The sequence below is a fragment of the Triturus cristatus genome, chromosome 8 (assembly GCF_964204655.1).
Source record: "Triturus cristatus chromosome 8, aTriCri1.1, whole genome shotgun sequence".
Taxonomy (NCBI): domain Eukaryota; kingdom Metazoa; phylum Chordata; class Amphibia; order Caudata; family Salamandridae; genus Triturus; species Triturus cristatus.
In genome coordinates, this window is record NC_140591.1 from 1682576708 (window position 1) to 1682603860 (window position 27153).

At 49.0% G+C, this 27153-nt stretch overlaps 1 protein-coding gene across 2 annotated transcripts in view; it reads left to right on the top strand.

Moving 5' to 3' along the window:
• The window catches only part of LOC146808596 (tyrosinase-like), a 414148-nt gene extending 389508 nt beyond the window's left edge, over positions 1-24640 (top strand). For both annotated transcript variants that reach the window (XM_085623618.1, XM_085623617.1), the window contains one exon: positions 23876-24640. In XM_085623618.1, coding sequence (XP_085479744.1) covers positions 23876-24164 — 289 coding nt within the window. In that variant the 3' untranslated portion in view covers positions 24165-24640. The remainder of the gene's footprint in view (positions 1-23875) is intronic.
• Positions 24641-27153: the final 2513 nt, after the last annotated feature.

The window sequence follows — 27153 nt, forward strand, 5'->3', positions numbered from 1 at the left end:
CGGAGTGCACTTCTCCTGTTGTATCCTCACTCCTGACACTGCTCCACGGAGTGCACTCCTCCTGTTGTATCCTCACTCCTGACACTGCTCCAGAGTGCACTCCTTCCATTGGTGCCTCACTCCTGACACTGCTCCACGGAGTGCACTCCTCCTGTTGTATCCTCACTCCTGACACTGCTCCAGAGTGCACTCCTTCCATTGGTGCCTCACTCCTGACACTGCTCCACGGAGTGCACTCCTCCCGTTGGTGCCTCACTCCTGACACTGCTCCACGGAGTGCACTCCTCCCGTTGGTGCCTCACTCCTGACACTGCTCCACGGAGTGCACTCCTCCCGTTGGTGATTCACTCCTGACACTGCTCCATGGAGTGCACTCCTCCCGTTGGTGCCTCACTCCTGACACTGCTCCACGGAGTGCACTCCTCTCGTTGGTGCTTCACTCCTGACACTGCTCCATGGAGTGCACTCCTCCTGCTGGCGCCTCACTCCTGACACTGCTCCACGGAGTGCACTCCTCCCGCTGGTGCCTCACTCCTGACACTGCTCCACGGAGTGCACTCCTTCCGTTGGTGCCTCACTCCTGACACTGCTCCACGGAGTGCACTCCTCCCGTTGGTGCCTCACTCCTGACACTGCTCCATGGAGTGCACTCCTTCCGCTGGTACCTCACTCCTGACACTGCTCCATGGAGTGCACTCCTCCCGTTGGTGCCTCACTCCTGACACTGCTCCACGGAGTGCACTCCTTCCGCTGGTGCCTCACACCTGACACTGCTCCACGGAGTGCACTCCTCCCGTTGGTGCCTCACTCCTGACACTGCTCCACGGAGTGCACTCCTCTCGTCGGTGCTTCACTCCTGACTGTCACTCCTGACACTGCTCCACAGAGTGCACTCCTTCCATTGGTGCCTCACTCCTGACACTGCTCCATGGAGTGCACTCCTTCCATTGGTGCCTCACTCCTGACACTGCTCCATGGAGTGCACTCCTCCCGTTGGTGCCTCACTCCTGACACTGCTCCAGAGTGCACCCCTTCCGTTGGTGCCTCACTCCTGACACTGCTCCACGGAGTGCACTCCTCCTGTTGTATCCTCACTCCTGACACTGCTCCAGAGTGCACTCCTTCCATTGGTGCCTCACTCCTGACACTGCTCCACGGAGTGCACTCCTCCTGTTGTATCCTCACTCCTGACACTGCTCCAGAGTGCACTCCTTCCATTGGTGCCTCACTCCTGACACTGCTCCACGGAGTGCACTCCTCCCGTTGGTGCCTCACTCCTGACACTGCTCCACGGAGTGCACTCCTCTCGTTGGTGCTTCACTCCTGACACTGCTCCACGGAGTGCACTCCTCCCGTTGGTGCCTCACTCCTGACACTGCTCCACGGAGTGCACTCCTCCCGTTGGTGCCTCACTCCTGACACTGCTCCATGGAGTGCACTCCTCCCGTTGGTGCCTCACTCCTGACACTGCTCCACGGAGTGCACTCCTCTCGTTGGTGCTTCACTCCTGACACTGCTCCATGGAGTGCACTCCTCCTGCTGGTGCCTCACTCCTGACACTGCTCCATGGAGTGCACTCCTCCCGCTGGTGCCTCACTCCTGACACTGCTCCACGGAGTGCACTCCTTCCGCTGGTACCTCACTCCTGACACTGCTCCATGGAGTGCACTCCTCCCGTTCGTGCCTCACTCCTGACACTGCTCCACGGAGTGCACTCCTTCCGCTGGTGCCTCACTCCTGACACTGCTCCACGGAGTGCACTCCTCCCGTTGGTGCCTCACTCCTGACACTGCTCCACGGAGTGCACTCCTCTCGTCGGTGCTTCACTCCTGACTCTCACTCCTGACACTGCTCCATGGAGCGCACTCCTTCCGCTGGTGCCTCACTCCTGACACTGCTCCACGGAGTGCACTCCTTCCGCTGGTGCCTCACTCCTGACACTGCTCCACGGAGTGCACTCCTTCCGCTGGTGCCTCACTCCTGACACTGCTCCACGGAGTGCACTCCTCCCGTTGAATCCTCACTCCTGACACTGCTCCACGGAGTGCACTCCTCCCGTTGAATCCTCACTCCTGACACTGCTCCACGGAGTGCACTCCTTCCGCTGGTGCCTCGCTCCTGACACTGCTCCACGGAGTGCACTCCTTCCATTGGTGCCTCACTCCTGACACTGCTCCACGGAGTGCACTCCTCCCGTTGAATCCTCACTCCTGACACTGCTCCACGGAGTGCACTCCTTCCGCTGGTGCCTCACTCCTGACACTGCTCCACGGAGTGCACTCCTTCCGCTGGTGCCTCACTCCTGACACTGCTCCACGGAGTGCACTCCTCCCGTTGAATCCTCACTCCTGACACTGCTCCATGGAGTGCACTCCTCCCGTTGAATCCTCACTCCTGACACTGCTCCATGGAGACCACCTCTTCTGTTCATACCTCACTTCTGCAGCGTAGGACAGCCCCATTACTGCTTATCATTTCTAAAAGAATGTAATTGCAAACAAGCAGTGGCCCTTTATACGTCTTAGACAGACAATGGTTAAATGCTGCCAGACTGAGAGCTTCTGGTAATCTTTGCTTTTTTGTGAACATAAATATCAACCATTTGATTGTTAATGCAAACTAGACTAGCTAATGGGGGAGAAACACTCATGGACGTCATGACTAAACACTTATAAGGTCCCAAAAGCGAGACCTATTGGCTATGCCAATGATTGTTCTAAACTGGGGTGTGATTTTTATTGTGTTGTGTCTTCACTTCATTTCTGTTTGAAGTGCTGCATAACTACTTTCAAAAATTTCCTCTAAGTTAAGCGGGACGGATTTAGTGCCAAACAACCAAAATGTTAAGCTCAGGTTAATTAGGGGTTTGTTTGTTTTTTATTCGGAAAAGAATTGTTGTTGTTGCTTGAGAAGGGTTTTAACCCCTGCAACCAGTAACCCAATTTCCTACAGCCTTAATATCTTTGTTGTATACCAGTTCTGTATGAGAGTCCTCTCTTTGTCGGCTCAACATCCTGTGTTTCTGGGCAAATCTCTTAATCGCCTGGGCCTACCAAAAAATGAATATGTCCTTGTTGGTGCTCATGTAAACCACTTCCGAGTTTTGAAATATAGAACTGCAAAAAATAAAAGTTAAATCAAAAACAGTGAACTGCTGCAGAGTTAAAATGTTTTTGCATTCTGAGAGTGAGGACAAAAATGGAGAGACAGATAGGGACCTGTTTCGGCACCTGCTTTTACTGGCAGGACCCGGCCGACTTAAAGCCCTGCATGTACGAGTCCTCTCTTTTTGTAATTCAGCTCTTTATAATGGGTTTCTCTTTGTGTTAACGCAGTCCTGTATGAGTCCTCTCTTTGTTGTAATTCAGTCCTATATAAGGGTGCTCTTTGTGTTAACGCAGTCCTGTATGAGTCCTCTCTTTGTTGTAATTCAGTCCTATATAAGGGTGCTCTCTTTGTGTTAACGCAGTCCTGTATGAGTCCTCTCTTTGTTGTAATTCAGTCCTATATAACGGTGCTCTCTTTGTGTTAACGCAGTCCTGTATGAGTCCTCTCTTTGTTGTAATTCAGTCATTTATAACAGTGCTCTTTGTGTTAACGCAGTCCTGTATGAGTCCTCTCTTTGTTGTAATTCAGTCCTTTATAACTGTGCTCTCTTTGTGTTAACGCAGTCCTGTATGAGTCCTCTCTTTGTTGTAATTCAGTCCTATATAACGGTGCTCTTTGTGTTAACGCAGTCCTGTATGAGTCCTCTCTTTGTTGTAATTCAGTCCTATATAAGGGTGATCTTTGTGTTAACGCAGTCCTGTATGAGTCCTCTCTTTGTTGTAATTCAGTCCTTTATAACTGTGCTCTCTTTGTGTTAACGCAGTCCTGTATGAGTCCTCTCTTTGTTGTAATTCAGTCCTTTATAACGGTGCTCTCTCTGTGTTAACGCAGTCCTGTATGAGTCCTCTCTTTGTTGTAATTCAGTCCTATATAAGGGTGCTCTTTGTGTTATCGCAGTCCTGTATGAGTCCTCTCTTTGTTGTAATTCAGTCCTTTATAACTGTGCTCTCTCTGTGTTAACGCAGTCCTGTATGAGTCCTCTCTTTGTTGTAATTCAGTCCTATATAACGGTGCTCTTTGTGTTAACGCAGTCCTGTATGAGTCCTCTCTTTGTTGTAATTCAGTCCTTTATAACAGTGCTCTTTGTGTTAACGCAGTCCTGTATGAGTCCTCTCTTTGTTGTAATTCAGTCCTTTATAACTGTGCTCTCTTTGTGTTAACGCAGTCCTGTATGAGTCCTCTCTTTGTTGTAATTCAGTCCTTTATAACGGTGCTCTCTCTGTGTTAACGCAGTCCTGTATGAGTCCTCTCTTTGTTGTAATTCAGTCCTATATAAGGGTGCTCTTTGTGTTAACGCAGTCCTGTATGAGTCCTCTCTTTGTTGTAATTCAGTCCTATATAAGGGTGCTCTTTGTGTTAACGCAGTCCTGTATGAGTCCTCTCTTTGTTGTAATTCAGTCCTTTATAACTGTGCTCTCTCTGTGTTAACGCAGTCCTGTATGAGTCCTCTCTTTGTTGTAATTCAGTCCTATATAACGGTGCTCTTTGTGTTAACGCAGTCCTGTATGAGTCCTCTCTTTGTTGTAATTCAGTCCTATATAAGGGTGCTCTCTCTGTGTTAACGCAGTCCTGTATGAGTCCTCTCTTTGTTGTAATTCAGTCCTATATAAGGGTGCTCTTTGTGTTAACGCAGTCCTGTATGAGTCCTCTCTTTGTTGTAATTCAGTCCTTTATAACTGTGCTCTCTTTGTGTTAACGCAGTCCTGTATGAGTCCTCTTTGTTGTAATTCAGTCCTATATAACGGTGCTCTCTCTGTGTTAACGCAGTCCTGTATGAGTCCTCTCTTTGTTGTAATTCAGTCCTATATAAGGGTGCTCTCTTTGTGTTAACGCAGTCCTGTATCAGTCCTCTTTGTTGTAATTCAGTCCTATATAAGGGTGCTCTCTCTGTGTTAACGCAGTCCTGTATGAGTCCTCTCTTTGTTGTAATTCAGTCCTATATAAAAGTGCTCTTTGTGTTAACGCAGTCCTGTATGAGTCCTCTCTTTGTTGTAATTCAGTCCTATATAAGGGTGCTCTTTGTGTTAACGCAGTCCTGTATGAGTCCTCTCTTTGTTGTAATTCAGTCCTTTATAACTGTGCTCTCTCTGTGTTAACGCAGTCCTGTATGAGTCCTCTCTTTGTTGTAATTCAGTCCTATGTAAGGGTGCTCTTTGTGTTAACGCAGTCCTGTATGAGTCCTCTCTTTGTTGTAATTCAGTCCTATATAACGGTGCTCTTTGTGTTAACGCAGTCCTGTATGAGTCCTCTCTTTGTTGTAATTCAGTCCTTTATAACTGTGCTCTCTTTGTGTTAACGCAGTCCTGTATGAGTCCTCTCTTTGTTGTAATTCAGTCCTATGTAAGGGTGCTCTTTGTGTTAACGCAGTCCTGTATGAGTCCTCTCTTTGTTGTAATTCAGTCCTATATAACGGTGCTCTTTGTGTTAACGCAGTCCTGTATGAGTCCTCTTTGTTGTAATTCAGTCCTTTATAACTGTGCTCTCTTTGTGTTAACGCAATACTGTATGAGTCCTCTCCTTGTTGTAATTCAGTCCTATATAACGCTGCTCTCTTTGTGTTAACGCAGTCCTGTATGAGTCCTCTCTTTGTTGTAATTCAGTCCTATATAACTGTGCTCTCTTTGTGTTAACGAAGTCCTGTATGAGTCCTCTCTTTGTTGTAATTCAGTCCTATATAAGGGTGCTCTTTGTGTTAATGCAGTCCTGTATGAGTCCTCTCTTTGTTGTAATTCACTCCTATATAACGGTGCTCTTTGTGTTAACGCAGTCCTGTATGAGTCCTCTTTGTTGTAATTCAGTCCTTTATAACTGTGCTCTCTTTGTGTTAACGCAATCCTGTATGAGTCCTCTCTTTGTTGTAATTCAGTCCTATATAACGCTGCTCTCTTTGTGTTAACGCAGTCCTGTATGAGTCCTCTCTTTGTTGTAATTCAGTCCTTTATAACTGTGCTCTCTTTGTGTTAACGCAATCCTGTATGAGTCCTCTCTTTGTTGTAATTCAGTCCTTTATAACTTTGCTCTCTTTGTGTTAACGCAGTCCTGTATGAGTCCTCTCTTTGTTGTAATTCAGTCCTTTATAACTGTGCTCTCTTTGTGTTAACGCAGTCCTGTATGAGTCCTCTCTTTGTTGTAATTCAGTCCTTTATAACTGTGCTGTCTTTGTGTTAACGCAGTCCTGTATGAGTCCTCTCTTTGTTGTAATTCAGTCCTTTATAACTGTGCTCTCTTTGTGTTAACGCAGTCCTGTATGAGTCCTCTCTTTGTTGTAATTCAGTCCTATATAACGGTGCTCTTTGTGTTAATGCAGTCCTGTATGAGTCCTCTCTTTTTTGTAATTCACTCCTATAAAACGGTGCTCTTTGTGTTAACGTAGTCCTGTATGAGTCCTCTCTTTGTTGTAATTCAGTCCTATATAACGGTGCTCTCTTTGTGGTAATGCAGTCCTGTATGAGTCCTCTCTTTGTTGTAATTCAGTCCTATATAACGGTGCTCTTTGTGTTAACGCAGTCCTGTATGAGTCCTCTTTGTTGTAATTCAGTCCTTTATAACTGTGCTCTCTTTGTGTTAACGCAATCCTGTATGAGTCCTCTCTTTGTTGTAATTCAGTCCTTTATAACTGTGCTCTCTTTGTGTTAACGCAATCCTGTATGAGTCCTCTCTTTGTTGTAATTCAGTCCTTTATAACAGTGCTCTCTGTGTTAACGCAGTCCTGTATGAGTCCTCTCTTTGTTGTAATTCAGTCCTATATAACGGTGCTCTTTGTGTTAACGCAGTCCTGTATGAGTCCTCTCTTTGTTGTAATTCAGTCCTTTATAGCTGTGCTCTCTTTGTGTTAACGCAGTCCTGTATGAGTCCTCTCATTGTTGTAATTCAGTCCTATATAACGGTGCTCTTTGTGTTAACGCAGTCCTGTATGAGTCCTCTCTTTGTTGTAATTCAGTCCTATATAAGGGTGCTCTCTTTGTGTTAACGCAGTCCTGTATGAGTCATCTTTGTTGTAATTCAGTCCTTTATAACTGTGCTCTCTTTGTGTTAAGGCAGTCCTGTATGAGTCCTCTCTTTGTTGTAATTCAGTCCTATATAAGTGTGCTCTTTGTGTTAACGCAGTCCTGTATGAGTCCTCTCTTTGTTGTAATTCAGTCCTTGTTAGAGTCGGGGATCTCTGGTTGGCGCAAGGTTGCCCTTGTGTCAAGCAGGAACCCTCTCCTCCACGTCAGGGCGCAGGATAACCCCTTGCGAATGACCCTTGCTCACCCTCTAGGTGCGTGGCGTGAGCAGCCAAGGCGATTCCTCAGGCGTTGTTGGTTAAGCACTTACAATCATACACACAGTAAATACATCAATCCCCCCAGAAACGGACACCAGACTTGGATATATATAAAAATACGCTTCTTTATGTAAAAATAGGTAGATATATCTCAGCAGACTTATCACAAGACCAATAACGTTTTCGCTATGCCACCAGGTTGTAAAGCAGGCAAATGTTCTTTGTTCGTAGCTTCAAATGGAGACTTTGTAGTCTCGTTGCAAATGTTACTTGTGGTTCCAGTACTCACAGAGATCGGCTCCTGCGAACGGGGAAATAAGGCGTTGCGGGCCCCGAGCCCGATACTGGAACTTCTTTCGTGAGGTAGAGAGCCGGCACAGGTCGGTGCGGCTCTCAGCTTGAGAAGTGTTCTTGGGTCCTCAATCAGCAGGTGTGGGCAGCAGGCAGGCGCGGCCAGCGACCCTTAGCACGGCGGTGCAGGGGGGTCTCCACAGCGGGGGCGGCGCGGCCTGAGATGTCCGGGGATAGTGAAGCGGGGTCACAGGGCACAGTCAGTGCAGCTGGATGACCCGGCGTAGATCACAGTCGTCGGACGGCTTCCGGCGGGAGGGGTGATAGCGCGGTCAGCGCGCTCCAGTAGCAGGCGGTGACAGGGATGCAGGCGGCCTGGCCCGGGGACAGAGAGCGGCTCTGGACGGAGCGGGGCTCTCTCGGGTTTGAGGCAGGCAAGCTTCTGAGTGTCACGGCCCTAGGAGGGGCGGTGAGGGGCGCAGTCTCTTTTCCAGCGGGATGCACACACGGCTCGAATTGGAGGACGAGCAAAAGCACAGAGAACCCACTGGTCCTGGGGTTCAGTTCAGGGGGCAAGCTCAGATCAAGCCCTTGGAGAATGTTCAAGCACAAAGTAGCAAAGTCTTTTCAGTAGTCTCTTCCTCTCCTTTCTCAGCAAGGCAAGCAGCAGGCCAGCTCCTCCAGCGTCTTCTTCTCCTTCTAGTCGGGCAGAGGTTCTTTGTGGTAAACAGGATTCTGATTTCTTAGGAGCCAGGCTCCTACTTTTATACCATGATTCTTTTGTTCTTTAGCGCCAGGGGGCCTGGGCCTGGCTCAGTCCAGTTCTGGAGCACTTTGTTATGGTGACTCTGCTCTTTCCTTTCAGCAGCAGGGCAGAGACATCAGCCGCTCCACAGGGGGCGGCGCCGGCTTTGTGGTGGCAGAGCACAGGTCTATTCAAGAGTCAAGGTGTACTCCTCCCACCCATCCAGGTGTCACCTCTCTACCCACCACCTGGCAGCCAACCTGTCTCTGGGGATTCCCCAACCCTGCTCCTTACTGTTGCTAGGCAGAACACACACACACACACCAGAGGCGGACTGAAATGGCCAGGTCAGTAAATACTAACTTTCTAAAAGTAGTATTTACAAACCCAGGATATTAAAATAAACTTGACTACAAGAAGTATTTTATTATTCTGAGTTCAGGCATACTAAACTTGACATTCTACCATGCTCTCTGAGTCCACTGGGGTCACAGCGTTGGCGTGATCCCAGCAGCCCATTCTGGCCTATGGAGTGCAGGTAGCCTTCAATAGTGAAAAACGGAAAGGGCTGTAATTCACTACTAAGACATGCCACACACATCAGGGCATGTCCTACCTTATGCCTACAATGCACCCTGCCCGTGGGCCTACCAGAGGGGTGGCTAATATGTAGGTAAGGGAAGGTTTAGGGACTGGCAGGTGGGGGCACTTGCGCAGTCAGCGCGACGGTCCCAGACCGTGCACAGGGTCTGCGGTGGCAGACCCTAGACACATTTTACAAAGCCGCTTTCTGTGGGTGGCGCAACCAGCGCTGCAAGCCCACCAGCAGCATTGGCATTCACAAGCCCTGGCACCCCTGGTGCACTTTACTGGGGACTGACAGTGAACCCAATAAACCAATCAGGGACATCAATTACAGGTACACTTTACCTAGGGAGCACTTGCACTGCGGCACGGATTAGCCGTGGCGCAGTGCCCTGAGCGGACAACACCAGCAAAACAGTCGAGGCACACCATCAAAAAGTGGAAGGGAAACTCACGCCAAGGTGCCAGGTCTAACACGTGTCCCCTCCAGCTGAAATGTGGGGAGAACTACCCTTGCCCAGGGGGTTCCTCGTCACTAAGGCGGAAATACCTGGACAGACCGTCAGCGTTGGCGTGATCTGTACCAGGACGGTGTTCCACCGTAAAGTCCATACCCTGTAGGGAGATGGACCACCTCAACAGCTTCGGGTTCTCACCCCTCATTTGCATCAACCATCTGAGGGGCCTGTGGTCCGTCTGAACCCGGAAGTGAGACCCAAACAAGTAGGGTCTTAGCTTCTTCAGCGCCCAGACCACAGCAAATGCTTCTCGCTCAATTGCACTCCACCTACTTTCCCGTGGAAGTAACCTCCTACTGATGAAGGCTACGGGTTGGTCCCAGCCCTCCTCAGTCATCTGTGAGAGAACAGCCCCTACACCATGCTCTGAAGCGTCTGTCTGTACTAGGAATTCCTTGGAGAAGTCAGGGGCCAAGAGCACGGGCGCCGTGCACATGGCAGTCTTCAGGGTGTCGAAAGCTTTCTGACAGGTGTCAGTCCAAATCACGTTCCTGGGCTGCTTCTTGGAAGTCAGCTCTGTCAAGGGGGCAACAATCGTTCCATAGCCCTTGACAAACCTCCTGTAGTACCCAGTGAGCCCCAGGAAGGCCCTCACTGCGGTCTGGGTCTTGGGGGGTTCCCAAGCCAGGATGGTCTCAATTTTGGGTTGCAAGGGTGCCACCTTGCCACTCCCCACTTGGTGTCCCAAGTACACCACGGAACCCTGCCCGATCTGGCACTTGCTTGCCTTGATCGTGAGGCCTGCTCGGCGCAGAGCCGTCAATACTTCCCAGAGGTGGCGCAGGTGTTCGGGCCAGGTGGCGCTGAACACCGCGATGTCATCCAGGTAGGCGGCACTGAACGCATCCAGCCCAACCAGTACCTGGTTGACCAACCTCTGAAAGGTGGCAGGGGCATTCTTCATCCCAAATGGCATGACTCGGAACTGGAAGTGCCCATCTGGTGTAGAGAATGCTGACCTCTCTTTGGCCCCATCGGTCAAGGCGATCTGCCAGTACCCAGACGTTAAATCAAACGTGCTGAGGAACCGGGCAGCCCCCAGCCGATCAATGAGCTCATCAGCTCTGGGGATGGGGTGCGCGTCAGTCTTCGTTACTGAATTGAGTCCTCTGTAGTCCACACAGAACCGGAGTTCAGGTGTGGCTCCCGGCGCAGCAGCTTTGGGGACCAAGACCACGGGGCTGGACCAAGGACTGCTGGAGGACTCAACCACCCCTAGCGCAAGCATTTTGGAGACCTCCTCCTTAATGCAAGCTCTGACCCTGTCAGTTACCCTGTAAGCCTTGTGCTTTACAGGTAAGCTGTCTCCTGTGTCCACATCATGGACGCACCAATCTGTGACACCAGGAACCAGGGAGAATCGGTCGGAAAACTGTCCTAGCAAGTGGCAGCAATCTTCCTGTTGTTCGGGCGTCAGGGTGGGTGAGAGGTTAACTCCATCCACTGACCCATCTTTCTCAGAGGCCACTAAGAGGTCAGGAAGAGGCTCGGTCTCCTCTTCCATTCCATCATCAGTGGCCAGCAGCATGCCCACTTCGGTCCTCTCTAAGTGGGGCTTAAGGCGGTTAACATGTAGGACCCTCATAGGGTTCCTGGGAGTCTGCATGTCCACCAAGTAGGTGATAGGACTTTTGCGCTCCACAACCTCAAATGGACCTGTCCACTTATCCTGAAGTGCACAAGGCTCCACTGGGGCCAAGACCCACACCTTTTGTCCAGGTTGAAGCTCTACCAGAGTGGCATTCCGGTCGTACCACCGCTTCATCTCCTCCTGGCTGGCTTCCAGATTTGCCTCAGCAAGTTGCCTGAAACGCCGAGTCTGGTTTCGGAAGGCCAGCATGTAACTATATACATTCTGGGGAGGTTTCCTGGGAGATCGCTCCCAGCCTTCCTTTACCAAACTCAGAGGTCCTCTTACCGGGTGACCATACAGAAGCTCAAAGGGGCTGAACCCTAGAGACTTCTGCGGCACCTCTCGGTAAGCGAAGAGCAGGCATGGCAAGAGGACGTCCCACTTACGCCTCATTGGACCGTCCAGGCCCATGATCATGCCTTTGAGGGTTCGGTTGAATCTCTCAACCAACCCATTTCCTTGGGGGTGGTAAGGAGTGGTGAACTTGTAAGTTACCCCACACTCCTTCCACAGGGATTTCATATATGTGGATATGAAATTGGTCCCCCTGTTGCTCACCACCTCTAGAGGGAATCCCACTCGGGAGAAAATTCCCATCAGTGCCCGTCCCACCACGGGGGCCGTCACTGTCCTCAGAGGGATGGCTTCAGGGTACCGGGTGGCATGGTCCACCAAGACCAGGATGAACCTGTTGCCCAGGGCTGTCTTGGGGTCCAGAGGCCCCACAATATCAATACCCACCCGTTGGAATGGCGTACCGACCACAGGGAAAGGTTGCAGAGGAGCCTTGTGCTTCCCTCCGCTCTTACCACTTGCCTGGCAAGTCTGACAGGTTCTGCAGTAGGAATCTGAATTCTTATGCATTTGGGGCCAGTAAAAGTGGGTGACAAGCCTGTCATAGGTCTTGTCCATCCCCAAATGTCCTGCTAAAGGCACATCGTGAGCCAGCCCCAGTAGGAAGACTCTGAACTTCTGGGGTACCACCAGCACACGGGCTGACCCAGGTTCAGCAGCCTTAGGCTCGGAATACAGGAGGTCACTCTCCCAGTACACGTAGTGTGTTTTGGCCTGAACACCGTTGGCCTGGTCTGCAGCCTGTTGCCGCATACCCACGAGAGAAGGGCATTCTTTCTGCTCCCTGCAGAATTCCTCCCTGGAGGGACCTCCTTCTTGCTGCCAATGGGTCAGCTCAGGCAGGTCTCCCAGTTCGGCAATCTGTTCCCCGGTAGGCTCCAGAGCATCCCCCACCGGGTCTACTTCCTCCTGGGCCGTGGGAACTTCGGGGGCCGGTTTCCCGCGCCTCCTGCGCCTTCTCCCTAAGGCCGGTTCCTGGACCTCTCCCTCAGGCTCCAGGACCCTCTCAACACCCCTACTGGCTGCCATGGACCGGGTGGTCACGCACGCCCAGTCGGGTAGACCCACCATCCTCAGATGCGTGGTCTTCTCCACCTTTTCCCAAGGGGAGCTCTCCAGGTCGTTCCCTAGCAGACAGTCTACAGGCATGTCAGTTCTCACAGCGACTTGTAGAGTACCAGAGACCTCCCCCCACTCAAAGGGAACTTGAGCCATTGGACAACGACTCTCTATGTTGTCAGCATTGACAACCCTACAGTAGGCATTGGGTACAATCTGCTCTTGAGACACCAGGTGTTGCCTCACCGAGGTCACGCTGGCTCCTGTATCTCTAAGAGCCTCAACCTTCTTTCCATTGATGGTCACTACTTGCCCATATTTCTTAGTGTTAGAGGGCAGGTAGGTTACAGGGACCATCTCACTGTCTCCTAGCGAGACTAGGGTCATCTGCCCGGGACGCCCACCCTCCTGGACTGCTACCTCCTCCCCAAAGTTAACACTAGCTACTTGCCGGGGTGGAGCACCAGTGGGTGCGGTCTTACCAAACAGGCGACACTTAGGATCAGAGGCAATGTGACCCGGGTCACCACACCTATAACAATTGAAGGGCCCCTTTGGAACAGGTCTACCTGTCGGGGCCCCGTTCTGCTGCGGGGGTGGGGGAGGCTGAGAACCCTTCTGCTGGTTCCCTTGGGAATTACTTTGGGGGCCTTTTTGGAACCCCTTCTGTTTACCCCTGTCCCCCCCACTCTTCTGCTGGGGACCCTGCCCACCTTTGGCGGAGTCTCCCACTTGACCCTTGTGGACCCTGGTGCTGAGCCAGCGGTCCGCCTCCTCAGCAAGCTTCCTCGGGTTGGACAGCTTGCTATCAATCAGGTGCTGGCGTAGCTCAGGAAAACATTGACTGGACAAGTGCTCCCATGCAATTAAATCAAGCAGCCCTTGATAATCATTCACTTTGCTACCCTTCACCCAACCATCCAGTGCTCTGCAGAAAAAGGTTACATATTCCACATACGTACTCTCAGGGATCTTCTTAGTCTCCCTGAACCTCTGTCTATATAGCTCAGGAGTTAACCCATACCTGGTCATTAAAGCTTCCTTCATATGGGGGTATGAGGTCTGGACTTCTAAGGGCAAATCTAACAGTGTGTCCCGCCCTTCAGCAAGGAACCTTCCCCACAACCCCGCTCCCCAGTCTTTCTCAGGGACCCGGTGTGAGGACATGGCCACCTCGTAGGCTCTAAACCACTGCCCTATGTCATCCTTTCTAAAATACTCCTTCACTACATCTTTGGGGATGTACACCTTGGACTCTACCTGCACCGGTGGAGTGCTGCCACCAGAAGGAGCGGTGTCCAAACTTTTCGCCTTCAGCTCCAACTCCTTCAATCTTATATCATGATCCATTTGGCGTTGTTGTGCCTCCAGGGCCAACTTCTGCTTTTCCACTTCCATTTGTCCTGCCAACTTTGCCATCTCCATTGCATGCGCCCTGTCTGCTGCCCTGTCTGCCAGCTCCTCTGGCGACCGGACTCTGCTGGGCTCCTCAAGGTTGTCGGGTGGAACGATGTCCCCCGCATTCCGTGGGTCTCGTGACTCCTTCCAGGCTCTCAACGCCTTGGTGTACTGGGTCTTCCTCTTGAATCCAGCATGGGGGACTCTGAATTTTACACTGTAGCCTTTCAATTGCTCCATCGTGTAGCCTCCCAGTCTCTCCCAATCCACCTCATCTATTCCAGAAATCACAGAGAGTGCTCTTCCAGCGGAGAGTGAGCTAGGCATGATTGCAGTAATGGCAGATGTCTCAACAAAGTTCCCAAAAATGAAAACCTGTGGCTGCGTTATTTGGTCTGCTCTCACTATCTGGTGATTAATAATTCACTGTATGCAAATTACAAGTGCAAATCCGAAATCCCAGCCGCTGCCAACAATGTTAGAGTCGGGGATCTCTGGTTGGTGCAAGGTTGCCCTTGTGTCAAGCAGGAACCCTCTCCTCCACGTCAGGGCGCAGGATAACCCCTTGCGAATGACCCTTGCTCACCCTCTAGGTGCGTGGCGTGAGCAGCCAAGGCGATTCCTCAGGCGTTGTTGGTTAAGCACTTACAATCATACACACAGTAAATACATCAATCCCCCCAGAAACGGACACCAGACTTGGATATATATAAAAATACGCTTCTTTATGTAAAAATAGGTAGATATATCTCAGCAGACTTATCACAAGACCAATAACGTTTTCGCTATGCCACCAGGTTGTAAAGCAGGCAAATGTTCTTTGTTCGTAGCTTCAAATGGAGACTTTGTAGTCTCGTTGCAAATGTTACTTGTGGTTCCAGTACTCACAGAGATCGGCTCCTGCGAACGGGGAAATAAGGCGTTGCGGGCCCCGAGCCCGATACTGGAACTTCTTTCGTGAGGTAGAGAGCCGGCACAGGTCGGTGCGGCTCTCAGCTTGAGAAGTGTTCTTGGGTCCTCAATCAGCAGGTGTGGGCAGCAGGCAGGCGCGGCCAGCGACCCTTAGCACGGCGGTGCAGGGGGGTCTCCACAGCGGGGGCGGCGCGGCCTGAGATGTCCGGGGATAGTGAAGCGGGGTCACAGGGCACAGTCAGTGCAGCTGGATGACCCGGCGTAGATCACAGTCGTCGGACGGCTTCCGGCGGGAGGGGTGATAGCGCGGTCAGCGCGCTCCAGTAGCAGGCGGTGACAGGCATGCAGGCGGCCTGGCCCGGGGACAGAGAGCGGCTCTGGACGGAGCGGGGCTCTCTCGGGTTTGAGGCAGGCAAGCTTCTGAGTGTCACGGCCCTAGGAGGGGCGGTGAGGGGCGCAGTCTCTTTTCCAGCGGGATGCACACACGGCTCGAATTGGAGGACGAGCAAAAGCACAGAGAACCCACTGGTCCTGGGGTTCAGTTCAGGGGGCAAGCTCAGATCAAGCCCTTGGAGAATGTTCAAGCACAAAGTAGCAAAGTCTTTTCAGTAGTCTCTTCCTCTCCTTTCTCAGCAAGGCAAGCAGCAGGCCAGCTCCTCCAGCGTCTTCTTCTCCTTCTAGTCGGGCAGAGGTTCTTTGTGGTAAACAGGATTCTGATTTCTTAGAAGCCAGGCTCCTACTTTTATACCATGATTCTTTTGTTCTTTAGCGCCAGGGGGCCTGGGCCTGGCTCAGTCCAGATCTGGAGCACTTTGTTATGGTGACTCTGCTCTTTCCTTTCAGCAGCAGGGCAGAGACATCAGCCGCTCCACAGGGGGCGGCGCCGGCTTTGTGGTGGCAGAGCACAGGTCTATTCAAGAGTCAAGGTGTACTCCTCCCACCCATCCAGGTGTCACCTCTCTACCCACCACCTGGCAGCCAACCTGTCTCTGGGGATTCCCCAACCCTGCTCCTTACTGTTGCTAGGCAGAACACACACACACACACCAGAGGCGGACTGAAATGGCCAGGTCAGTAAATACTAACTTTCTAAAAGTAGTATTTACAAACCCAGGATATTAAAATAAACTTGACTACAAGAAGTATTTTATTATTCTGAGTTCAGGCATACTAAACTTGACATTCTACCATGCTCTCTGAGTCCACTGGGGTCACAGCGTTGGCGTGATCCCAGCAGCCCATTCTGGCCTATGGAGAGCAGGTAGCCTTCAATAGTGAAAAACGGAAAGGGCTGTAATTCACTACTAAGACATGCCACACACATCAGGGCATGTCCTACCTTATGCCTACAATGCACCCTGCCCGTGGGCCTACCAGAGGGGTGGCTAATATGTAGGTAAGGGAAGGTTTAGGGACTGGCAGGTGGGGGCACTTGCGCAGTCAGCGCGACGGTCCCAGACCGCGCACAGGGTCTGCGGTGGCAGACCCTAGACACATTTTACAAAGCCGCTTTCTGTGGGTGGCGCAACAAGCGCTGCAAGCCCACCAGCAGCATTGGCATTCACAAGCCCTGGCACCCCTGGTGCACTTTACTGGGGACTGACAGTGAACCCAATAAACCAATCAGGGACATCAATTACAGGTACACTTTACCTAGGGAGCACTTGCACTGCGGCACGGATTAGCCGTGGCGCAGTGCCCTGAGCGGACAACACCAGCAAAACAGTCGAGGCACACCATCAAAAAGTGGAAGGGAAACTCACGCCAAGGTGCCAGGTCTAACAGTCCTTTATAACTGTGCTCTCTTTGTGTTAACGCAGTCCTGTATGAGTCCTCTCTTTGTTGTAATTCAGTCCTATATAACGGTGCTCTCTTTGTGTTAACGCAGTCCTGTATGAGTCCTCTCTTTGTTGTAATTCAGTCCTTTATAACTGTGCTCTCTTTGTGTTAACGCAGTCCTGTATGAGTCCTCTCATTGTTGTAATTCAGTCCTATATAACGGTGCTCTTTGTGTTAACGCAGTCCTTTATGAGTCCTCTCTTTGTTGTAATTCAGTCCTATATAAGGGTGCTCTCTTTGTGTTAACGCAGTCCTGTATGAGTCCTCTTTGTTGTAATTCAGTCCTTTATAACTGTGCTCTCTTTGTGTTAAGGCAGTCCTGTATGAGTCCTCTCTTTGTTGTAATTCAGTCCTATATAAGGGTGCTCTTTGTGTTAACGCAGTCCTGTATGAGTCCTCTCTTTGTTGTAATTCAGTCCTTTATAACTGTGCTCTCTTTGTGTTAAGGCAGTCCTGTATGAGTCCTCTCTTTGTTGTAATTCAGTCCTTTATAACAGTGCTCTTTGTGTTAACGCAGTCCTGTATGAGTCCTCTCTTTGTTGTAATTCAGTCCTATATAAGGGTGCTCTCTTTGTGTTAACGCAGTCCTGTATGAGTCCTCTCTTTGTTGTAATTCAGTCCTATATAACTGTGCTCTCTTTGTGTTAAGGCAGTCCTGTATGAGTCCTCTCTTTGTTGTAATTCAGTCCTATATAACGGTGCTGTTTGTGTTAACGCAGTCCTGTATGAGTCCTCTCTTTGTTGTAATTCAGTCCTATATAAGAGTGCTCTCTTTGTGTTAACGCAGTCCTGTATGAGTCCTCTTTGTTGTAATTCAGTCCTTTTAACTGTTCTCTCTTTGTGTTAAGGCAGTCCTGTATGAGTCCTCTCTTTGTTGTAATTCAGTCCTATATAAGGGTGCTCTTTGTGTTAACACAGTCCTGTATGAGTCCTCTCTTTGTTGTAATTCAGTCCTATATAAGGGTGGTCTCTCTGTGTTAACGCAGTCCTGTATGAGTCCTCTCTTTGTTGTAATTCAGTCCTATATAACGTTGCTCTTTGTGTTAACGCAGTCCTGTATGAGTCCTCTCTTTGTTGTAATTCAGTCCTTTATAACTGTGCTCTCTTTGTGTTAACGCAGTCCTGTGTGAGTCCTCTCTTTGTTGTAATTCAGTCCTATATAACGGTGCTCTCTTTGTGTTAACGCAGTCCTGTATGAGTCCTCTCTTTGTTGTAATTCAGTCCTATATAACGGTGCTCTTTGTGTTAACGCAGTCCTGTATGAGTCCTCTCTTTGTTGTAATTCAGTCCTATATAACGCTGCTCTCTTTGTGTTAACGCAGTCCTGTATGAGTCCTCTCTTTGTTGTAATTCAGTCCTATATAAGGGTGCTCTCTTTGTGTTAACGCAGTCCTGTATGAGTCCTCTTTGTTGTAATTCAGTCCTTTATAACTGTGCTCTCTTTGTGTTAAGGCAGTCCTGTATGAGTCCTCTCTTTGTTGTAATTCAGTCCTTTATAACTGTGCTCTCTTTGTGTTAACGCAGTCCTGTATGAGTCCTCTCTTTGTTGTAATTCAGTCCTATATAAGGGTGCTCTCTTTGTGTTAACGCAGTCCTGTATGAGTCCTCTCTTTGTTGTAATTCAGTCCTTTATAACTGTGCTCTCTTTGTGTTAACGCAGTCCTGTATGAGTCCTCTCTTTGTTGTAATTCAGTCCTATATAAGGGTGCTCTCTTTGTGTTAACGCAGTCCTGTATGAGTCCTCTCTTTGTTGTAATTCAGTCCTTTATAACTGTGCTCTCTTTGTGTTAACGCAGTCTTGTATGAGTCCTCTCTTTGTTGTAATTCAGTCCTTTATAACAGTGCTCTTTGTGTTAACGCAGTCCTGTATGAGTCCTCTCTTTGTTGTAATTCAGTCCTATATAAGGGTGCTCTCTTTGTGTTAACGCAGTCCTGTATGAGTCCTCTCTTTGTTGTAATTCAGTCCTATATAACGGTGCTCTTTGTGTTAAAGCAGTCCTGTATGAGTCCTCTCTTTGTTGTAATTCAGTCCTATATAAGGGTGCTCTCTTTGTGTTAACGCAGTCCTGTATGAGTCTTCTTTGTTGTAATTCAGTCCTTTATAACTGTGCTCTCTTTGTGTTAACGCAATCCTGTATGAGTCCTCTCTTTGTTGTAATTCAGTCCTTTATAACTGTGCTCTCTTTGTGTTAACGCAATCCTGTATGAGTCCTCTCTTTGTTGTAATTCAGTCCTTTATAACAGTGCTCTCTGTGTTAACGCAGTCCTGTATGAGTCCTCTCTTTGTTGTAATTCAGTCCTATATAACGGTGCTCTTTGTGTTAACGCAGTCCTGTATGAGTCCTCTCTTTGTTGTAATTCAGTCCTTTATAACTGTGCTCTCTTTGTGTTAACGCAGTCCTGTATGAGTCCTCTCATTGTTGTAATTCAGTCCTATATAACGGTGCTCTTTGTGTTAACGCAGTCTTGTATGAGTCCTCTCTTTGTTGTAATTCAGTCCTATATAAGGGTGCTCTCTTTGTGTTAACGCAGTCCTGTATGAGTCCTCTTTGTTGTAATTCAGTCCTTTATAACTGTGCTCTCTTTGTGTTAAGGCAGTCCTGTATGAGTCCTCTCTTTGTTGTAATTCAGTCCTATATAAGGGTGCTCTTTGTGTTAACGCAGTCCTGTATGAGTCCTCTCTTTGTTGTAATTCAGTCCTATATAAGGGTGCTCTCTTTGTGTTAACGCAGTCCTGTATGAGTCCTCTCTTTGTTGTAATTCAGTCCTTTATAACTGTGCTCTCTTTGTGTTAACGCAGTCTTGTATGAGTCCTCTCTTTGTTGTAATTCAGTCCTTTATAACAGTGCTCTTTGTGTTAACGCAGTCCTGTATGAGTCCTCTCTTTGTTGTAATTCAGTCCTATATAAGGGTGCTCTCTTTGTGTTAACGCAGTCCTGTATGAGTCCTCTCTTTGTTGTAATTCAGTCCTATATAACGGTGCTCTTTGTGTTAAAGCAGTCCTGTATGAGTCCTCTCTTTGTTGTAATTCAGTCCTTTATAACAGTGCTCTTTGTGTTAACGCAGTCCTGTATGAGTCCTCTCTTTGTTGTAATTCAGTCCTATATAAGGGTGCTCTCTTTGTGTTAACACAGTCCTGTATGAGTCCTCTCTTTGTTGTAATTCAGTCCTATATAACGGTGCTCTCTTTGTGTTAAGGCAGTCCTGTATGAGTCCTCTCTTTGTTGTAATTCAGTCCTATATAACGGTGCTGTTTGTGTTAACGCAGTCCTGTATGAGTCCTCTCTTTGTTGTAATTCAGTCCTATATAAGGGTGCTCTCTTTGTGTTAACGCAGTCCTGTATGAGTCCTCTTTGTTGTAATTCAGTCCTTTATAACTGTGCTCTCTTTGTGTTAAGGCAGTCCTGTATGAGTCCTCTCTTTGTTGTAATTCAGTCCTATATAAGGGTGCTCTTTGTGTTAACGCAGTCCTGTATGAGTCCTCTCTTTGTTGTAATTCAGTCCTATATAAGGGTGCTCTCTTTGTGTTAACGCAGTCCTGTATGAGTCCTCTCTTTGTTGTAATTCAGTCCTTTATAACTGTGCTCTCTTTGTGTTAACGCAGTCCTGTATGAGTCCTCTCATTGTTGTAATTCAGTCCTATATAACGGTGCTCTTTGTGTTAACGCAGTCCTGTATGAGTCCTCTCTTTGTTGTAATTCAGTCCTATATAAGGGTGCTCTCTTTGTGTTAACGCAGTCCTGTATGAGTCCTCTTTGTTGTAATTCAGTCCTTTATAACTGTGCTCTCTTTGTGTTAAGGCAGTCCTGTATGAGTCCTCTCTTTGTTGTAATTCAGTCCTTTATAACAGTGCTCTTTGTGTTAACGCAGTCCTGTATGAGTCCTCTCTTTGTTGTAATTCAGTCCTTTATAACTGTGCTCTCTTTGTGTTAAGGCAGTCCTGTATGAGTCCCCTCTTTGTTGTAATTCAGTCCTTTATAACAGTGCTCTTTGTGTTAACGCAGTCCTGTATGAGTCCTCTCTTTGTTGTAATTCAGTCCTATATAAGGGTGCTCTCTTTGTGTTAACGCAGTCCTGTATGAGTCCTCTCTTTGTTGTAATTCAGTCCTATATAACTGTGCTCTCTTTGTGTTAAGGCAGTCCTGTATGAGTCCTCTCTTTGTTGTAATTCAGTCCTATATAACGGTGCTGTTTGTGTTAACGCAGTCCTGTATGAGTCCTCTCTTTGTTGTAATTCAGTCCTATATAAGGGTGCTCTCTTTGTGTTAACGCAGTCCTGTATGAGTCCTCTTTGTTGTAATTCAGTCCTTTATAACTGTTCTCTCTTTGTGTTAAGGCAGTCCTGTATGAGTCCTCTCTTTGTTGTAATTCAGTCCTATATAAGGGTGCTCTTTGTGTTAACGCAGTCCTGTATGAGTCCTCTCTTTGTTGTAATTCAGTCCTATATAAGGGTGCTCTCTCTGTGTTAACGCAGTCCTGTATGAGTCCTCTCTTTGTTGTAATTCAGTCCTATATAACGGTGCTCTTTGTGTTAACGCAGTCCTGTATGAGTCCTCTCTTTGTTGTAATTCAGTCCTTTATAACTGTGCTCTCTTTGTGTTAACGCAGTCCTGTATGAGTCCTCTCTTTGTTGTAATTCAGTCCTATATAACGGTGCTCTCTTTGTGTTAACGCAGTCCTGTATGAGTCCTCTCTTTGTTGTAATTCAGTCCTATATAACGGTGCTCTTTGTGTTAACACAGTCCTGTATGAGTCCTCTCTTTGTTGTAATTCAGTCCTATATAACGCTGCTCTCTTTGTGTTAACGCAGTCCTGTATGAGTCCTCTCTTTGTTGTAATTCAGTCCTATATAAGGGTGCTCTCTTTGTGTTAACGCAGTGCTGTATGAGTCCTCTTTGTTGTAATTCAGTCCTTTATAACTGTGCTCTCTTTGTGTTAAGGCAGTCCTGTATGAGTCCTCTCTTTGTTGTAATTCAGTCCTTTATAACTGTGCTCTCTTTGTGTTAACGCAGTCCTGTATGAGTCCTCTCTTTGTTGTAATTCAGTCCTATATAAGGGTGCTCTCTTTGTGTTAACGCAGTCCTGTATGAGTCCTCTCTTTGTTGTAATTCAGTCCTTTATAACTGTGCTCTCTTTGTGTTAACGCAGTCCTGTATGAGTCCTCTCATTGTTGTAATTCAGTCCTATATGACGGTGCTCTTTGTGTTAACGCAGTCCTTTATGAGTCCTCTCTTTGTTGTAATTCAGTCCTATATAAGGGTGCTCTCTTTGTGTTAACGCAGTCCTGTATGAGTCCTCTTTGTTGTAATTCAGTCCTTTATAACTGTGCTCTCTTTGTGTTAAGGCAGTCCTGTATGAGTCCTCTCTTTGTTGTAATTCAGTCCTATATAAGGGTGCTCTTTGTGTTAACGCAGTCCTGTATGAGTCCTCTCTTTGTTGTAATTCAGTCCTTTATAACTGTGCTCTCTTTGTGTTAAGGCAGTCCTGTATGAGTCCCCTCTTTGTTGTAATTCAGTCCTTTATAACAGTGCTCTTTGTGTTAACGCAGTCCTGTATGAGTCCTCTCTTTGTTGTAATTCAGTCCTATATAAGGGTGCTCTCTTTGTGTTAACGCAGTCCTGTATGAGTCCTCTCTTTGTTGTAATTCAGTCCTATATAACTGTGCTCTCTTTGTGTTAAGGCAGTCCTGTATGAGTCCTCTCTTTGTTGTAATTCAGTCCTATATAACGGTGCTGTTTGTGTTAACGCAGTCCTGTATGAGTCCTCTCTTTGTTGTAATTCAGTCCTATATAAGGGTGCTCTCTTTGTGTTAACGCAGTCCTGTATGAGTCCTCTTTGTTGTAATTCAGTCCTTTATAACTGTTCTCTCTTTGTGTTAAGGCAGTCCTGTATGGGTCCTCTCTTTGTTGTAATTCAGTCCTATATAAGGGTGCTCTTTGTGTTAACGCAGTCCTGTATGAGTCCTCTCTTTGTTGTAATTCAGTCCTATATAAGGGTGCTCTCTCTGTGTTAACGCAGTCCTGTATGAGTCCTCTCTTTGTTGTAATTCAGTCCTATATAACGGTGCTCTTTGTGTTAACGCAGTCCTGTATGAGTCCTCTCTTTGTTGTAATTCAGTCCTTTATAACTGTGCTCTCTTTGTGTTAACGCAGTCCTGTATGAGTCCTCTCTTTGTTGTAATTCAGTCCTATATAACGGTGCTCTCTTTGTGTTAACGCAGTCCTGTATGAGTCTTCTCTTTGTTGTAATTCAGTCCTATATAACGGTGCTCTTTGTGTTAACACAGTCCTGTATGAGTCCTCTCTTTGTTGTAATTCAGTCCTATATAACGCTGCTCTCTTTGTGTTAACGCAGTCCTGTATGAGTCCTCTCTTTGTTGTAATTCAGTCCTATATAAGGGTGCTCTCTTTGTGTTAACGCAGTCCTGTATGAGTCCTCTTTGCTGTAATTCAGTCCTTTATAACTGTGCTCTCTTTGTGTTAAGGCAGTCCTGTATGAGTCCTCTCTTTGTTGTAATTCAGTCCTTTATCACTGTGCTCTCTTTGTGTTAACGCAGTCCTGTATGAGTCCTCTCTTTGTTGTAATTCAGTCCTATATAAGGGTGCTCTCTTTGTGTTAACGCAGTCCTGTATGAGTCCTCTCTTTGTTGTAATTCAGTCCTTTATAACTGTGCTCTCTTTGTGTTAACGCAGTCCTGTATGAGTCCTCTCTTTGTTGTAATTCAGTCCTATATAAGGGTGCTCTCTTTGTGTTAACGCAGTCCTGTATGAGTCCTCTCTTTGTTGTAATTCAGTCCTATATAACGGTGCTCTCTTTGTGTTAACGCAGTCCTGTATGAGTCCTCTCTTTGTTGTAATTGAGTCCTATATAACTGTGCTCTCTTTGTGTTAACGCAGTCCTGTATGAGTCCTCTCTTTGTTGTAATTCAGTCCTATATAACGGTGCTCTCTTTGTGTTAACGCAGTCCTGTAAGGATGCATTTTCCTTGTGATAAGGTCCTGCATGAGTGTTTTCTTTTTGGGGTATTGCTCCTTATAAATATACTCATTCCGATATGTGATTACTTTCTATGAACTTACTTTTGAGGGTGAAATGTGGGGCGCCTCTCTATGATGATGTTGAAATGAGGAGTGTTTAATTTTACCTACTTTTTGTCCTCCGTGCAGGATTTTCGCAATGTGGCAGAGGAAGCACTGTATAACACCCGACGACTACCCAACGGATGGCGTGTCCCCCGGCCAGGGCCCGAATGATGCGGTGTACCCCACCATGCCCCGAAGGACGATGAAGGACTGCATGAGATCGCCTGAGCAGTGGGGGTACAGCTATTCGGATTCCAATACTTGGGGAGAGCCGTGCAGTACCACCGGGCAACCCGATGACGACCCCGCTGACGCTACCACCACCACCAGAACCACTACAGAAGAAGACTACTGTGAAGGATGGTTTTGTTAATTTGGGAAGTGAGCGCAGCGCGCACGCGACGCCCAGCCCCTCCTTTACCTGATGAGTGCTCCTGCCCCGCCGCCATTACCGCGGGCTGCGGAGCACTCATCAGCACCAACCAATGGCTGCGGATCGCGCGCTGCAGGCGCGTCACTAGGAATGGCGCGCATCAGAGGGGCGGAGCTCGTGATAAAGATGATACCCTTAATTGTACCAATAATGCGCGGACTAGCAAAATTTAATATATAACACAAATTTTAGCATAATAATAACAGCAAGGATAAGAATTACTACTAATAGTCGTAATAATAATTATTGTAATAAAACGTGAACGTGATAAAAAATAAATATATAGTACTAATCATATGTAATAAGCATGACACGTAACAATATTAATGATAATGATAACAATGAGCATATTAATAATACGAATATTAAGAATAATAATGATAATTGGAATAGTAATACTACTACTAATAATACTAGTAGTAAAACTAATAACAATAATAATAATGATATTAATGATAATAATAATAGTAATACTAATGATGCTGATGGTAATAATGATGATGCTAATGATGCTAATGATACTTATGACTGCGACACAGGCAGTGATGCCGAGGAGTTTGCGGGCAGGATTATAGGCGTGAGATGCCTCCTTAACCGGGATAGCGCAGGGCTGTGGTCGGTCGGTGGCCCCCTTATTTACTTCCATCCTGCTCCTTCTTTTATTGATGCTGTCCTTAGTCTTCCTCTACTGCCATGCTTCCTCTGCTGCTCCTCCTTCTCTTCCTCGTCTGCAGCGCTCCCTCGTTCCTCCTCATCTGCAGTGCGCCCTCGTTCCTCTTCATCTGCAGAGCTCCCGCGTTCCTCCTCATCTGCAGCGCGCCCTCGTTCCTCCTCATCTGCAGCGCTCCCGCGTTCCTCCTCATCTGCAGCGCGCCCTCGTTCCTCCTCATCTGCAGCGCTCCCTCGTTCCTCCTCATCTGCAGCGCTCCCTCGTTCCTCCTCATCTGCAGCGCGCCCTCGTTCCTCTTCATCTGCAGAGCTCCCGCGTTCCTCCTCATCTGCAGCGCGCCCTCGTTCCTCCTCATCTGCAGCGCTCCCTCGTTCCTCTGCATCTGCAGCACTCCCTCCTTCCTCTTCATATGCAGTGCGCCCTCCCTCGTTCCTCCTCATCTGCAGTGCGCCCTCGTTCCTCCGCATCTGCAGCGCTCCCTCGTTCCTCTGCATCTGCAGCACTCCCTTGTTCCTCCTCATCTGCAGTGCGCCCTCGTTCCTCCTCATCTGCAGTGCTCCCTCGTTCCTCTGCATCTGCAGCACTCCCTCGTTCCTCCTCATCTGCAGCGCGCCCTCGTTCCTCTTCATCTGCAGAGCTCCCTCGTTCCTCTTCATCTGCAGAGCTCCCGCGTTCCTCCTCATCTGCAGTGCGCCCTCGTTCCTCCTCATCTGCAGTGCTCCCTCGTTCCTCTTTATCTGCAGTGCGCCCTCCCTCGTTCCTCTTCATCTGCAGAGCTCCCTCGTTCCTCCTCATCTGCAGTGCTCCCTCCCTCGTTCCTCCTCATCTGCAGCGCTCCCTCCCGCGTTCCTCCTCATCTGCAGTGCGCCCTTCTTCCTCCTCATCTGCAGTGCGCCCTCGTTCCTCCTCATCTGCAGCGCTCCCTCGTTCCTCCTCATCTGCAGTGCGCCCTCGTTCCTCCTCATCTGCAGCGCTCCCTCGTTCCTGTTTATCTGCAGTGCGCCCTCCCTCGTTCCTCCTCATCTGCAGTGCGCCCTCGTTCCTCCTCATCTGCAGCACTCCCTCGTTCCTCTTTATCTGCAGTGCGCCCTCCCTCGTTCCTCCTCATCTGCAGTGCGCCCTCGTTCCTCCTCATCTGCAGCGCTCCCTCGTTCCTCCTCATCTGCAGTGCGCCCTCGTTCCTCCTCATCTGCAGCGCTCCCTCGTTCCTCTTTATCTGCAGTGCGCCCTCCTTCGTTCCTCCTCATCTGCAGTGCGCCCTCGTTCCTCCTCATCTGCAGCGCTCCCTCGTTCCTCCTCATCTGCAGTGCGCCCTCGTTCCTCCTCATCTGCAGTGCGCAGTGCGCCCTCGTTCCTCCTCATCTGCAGTGCGCCCTCGTTCCTCCTCATCTGCAGCGCTCCCTCGTTCCTCCTCATCTGCAGAGCGCCCTCGTTCCTCCTCATCTGCAGTGCGCCCTCGTTCCTCCTCATCTGCAGTGCGCCCTCGTTCCTCCTCATCTGCAGCGCTCCCTCGTTCCTCTTTATCTGCAGTGCGCCCTCCCTCGTTCCTCCTCATCTGCAGTGCGCCCTCGTTCCTCCTCATCTGCAGCGCTCCCTCATTCCTCCTCATCTGTAGTGCGCCCTCGTTCCTCCTCATCTGCAGTGCGCCCTTCTTCCTCCTCATCTGCAGTGCGCCCTCGTTCCTCCTCATCTGCAGCGCTCCCTCGTTCCTCCTCATCTGCAGTGCGCCCTCGTTCCTCCTCATCTGCAGTGCGCCCTCGTTCCTCCTCATCTGCAGTGCGCCCTCGTTCCTCCTCATCTGCAGTGCTCCCTCCCGCGTTCCTCCTCATCTGCAGTGCGCCCTCGTTCCTCCTCATCTGCAGCGCTCCCTCGTTCCTCCTCATCTGCAGTGCGCCCTCGTTCCTCCTCATCTGCAGCGCTCCCTCGTTCCTCCTCATCTGCAGCGCTCCCTCGTTCCTCCTCATCTGCAGTGCGCCCTCGTTCCTCCTCATCTGCAGTGCGCCCTCGTTCCTCCTCATCTGCAGTGCTCCCTCCCGCGTTCCTCCTCATCTGCAGTGCGCCCTCGTTCCTCCTCATCTGCAGCGCTCCCTCGTTCCTCCTCATCTGCAGTGCGCCCTCGTTCCTCCTCATCTGCAGCGCTCCCTCGTTCCTCCTCATCTGCAGCGCTCCCTCGTTCCTCCTCATCTGCAGTGCGCCCTCGTTCCTCCTCATCTGCAGCGCTCCCTCGTTCCTCCTCATCTGCAGCGCTCCCTCGTTCCT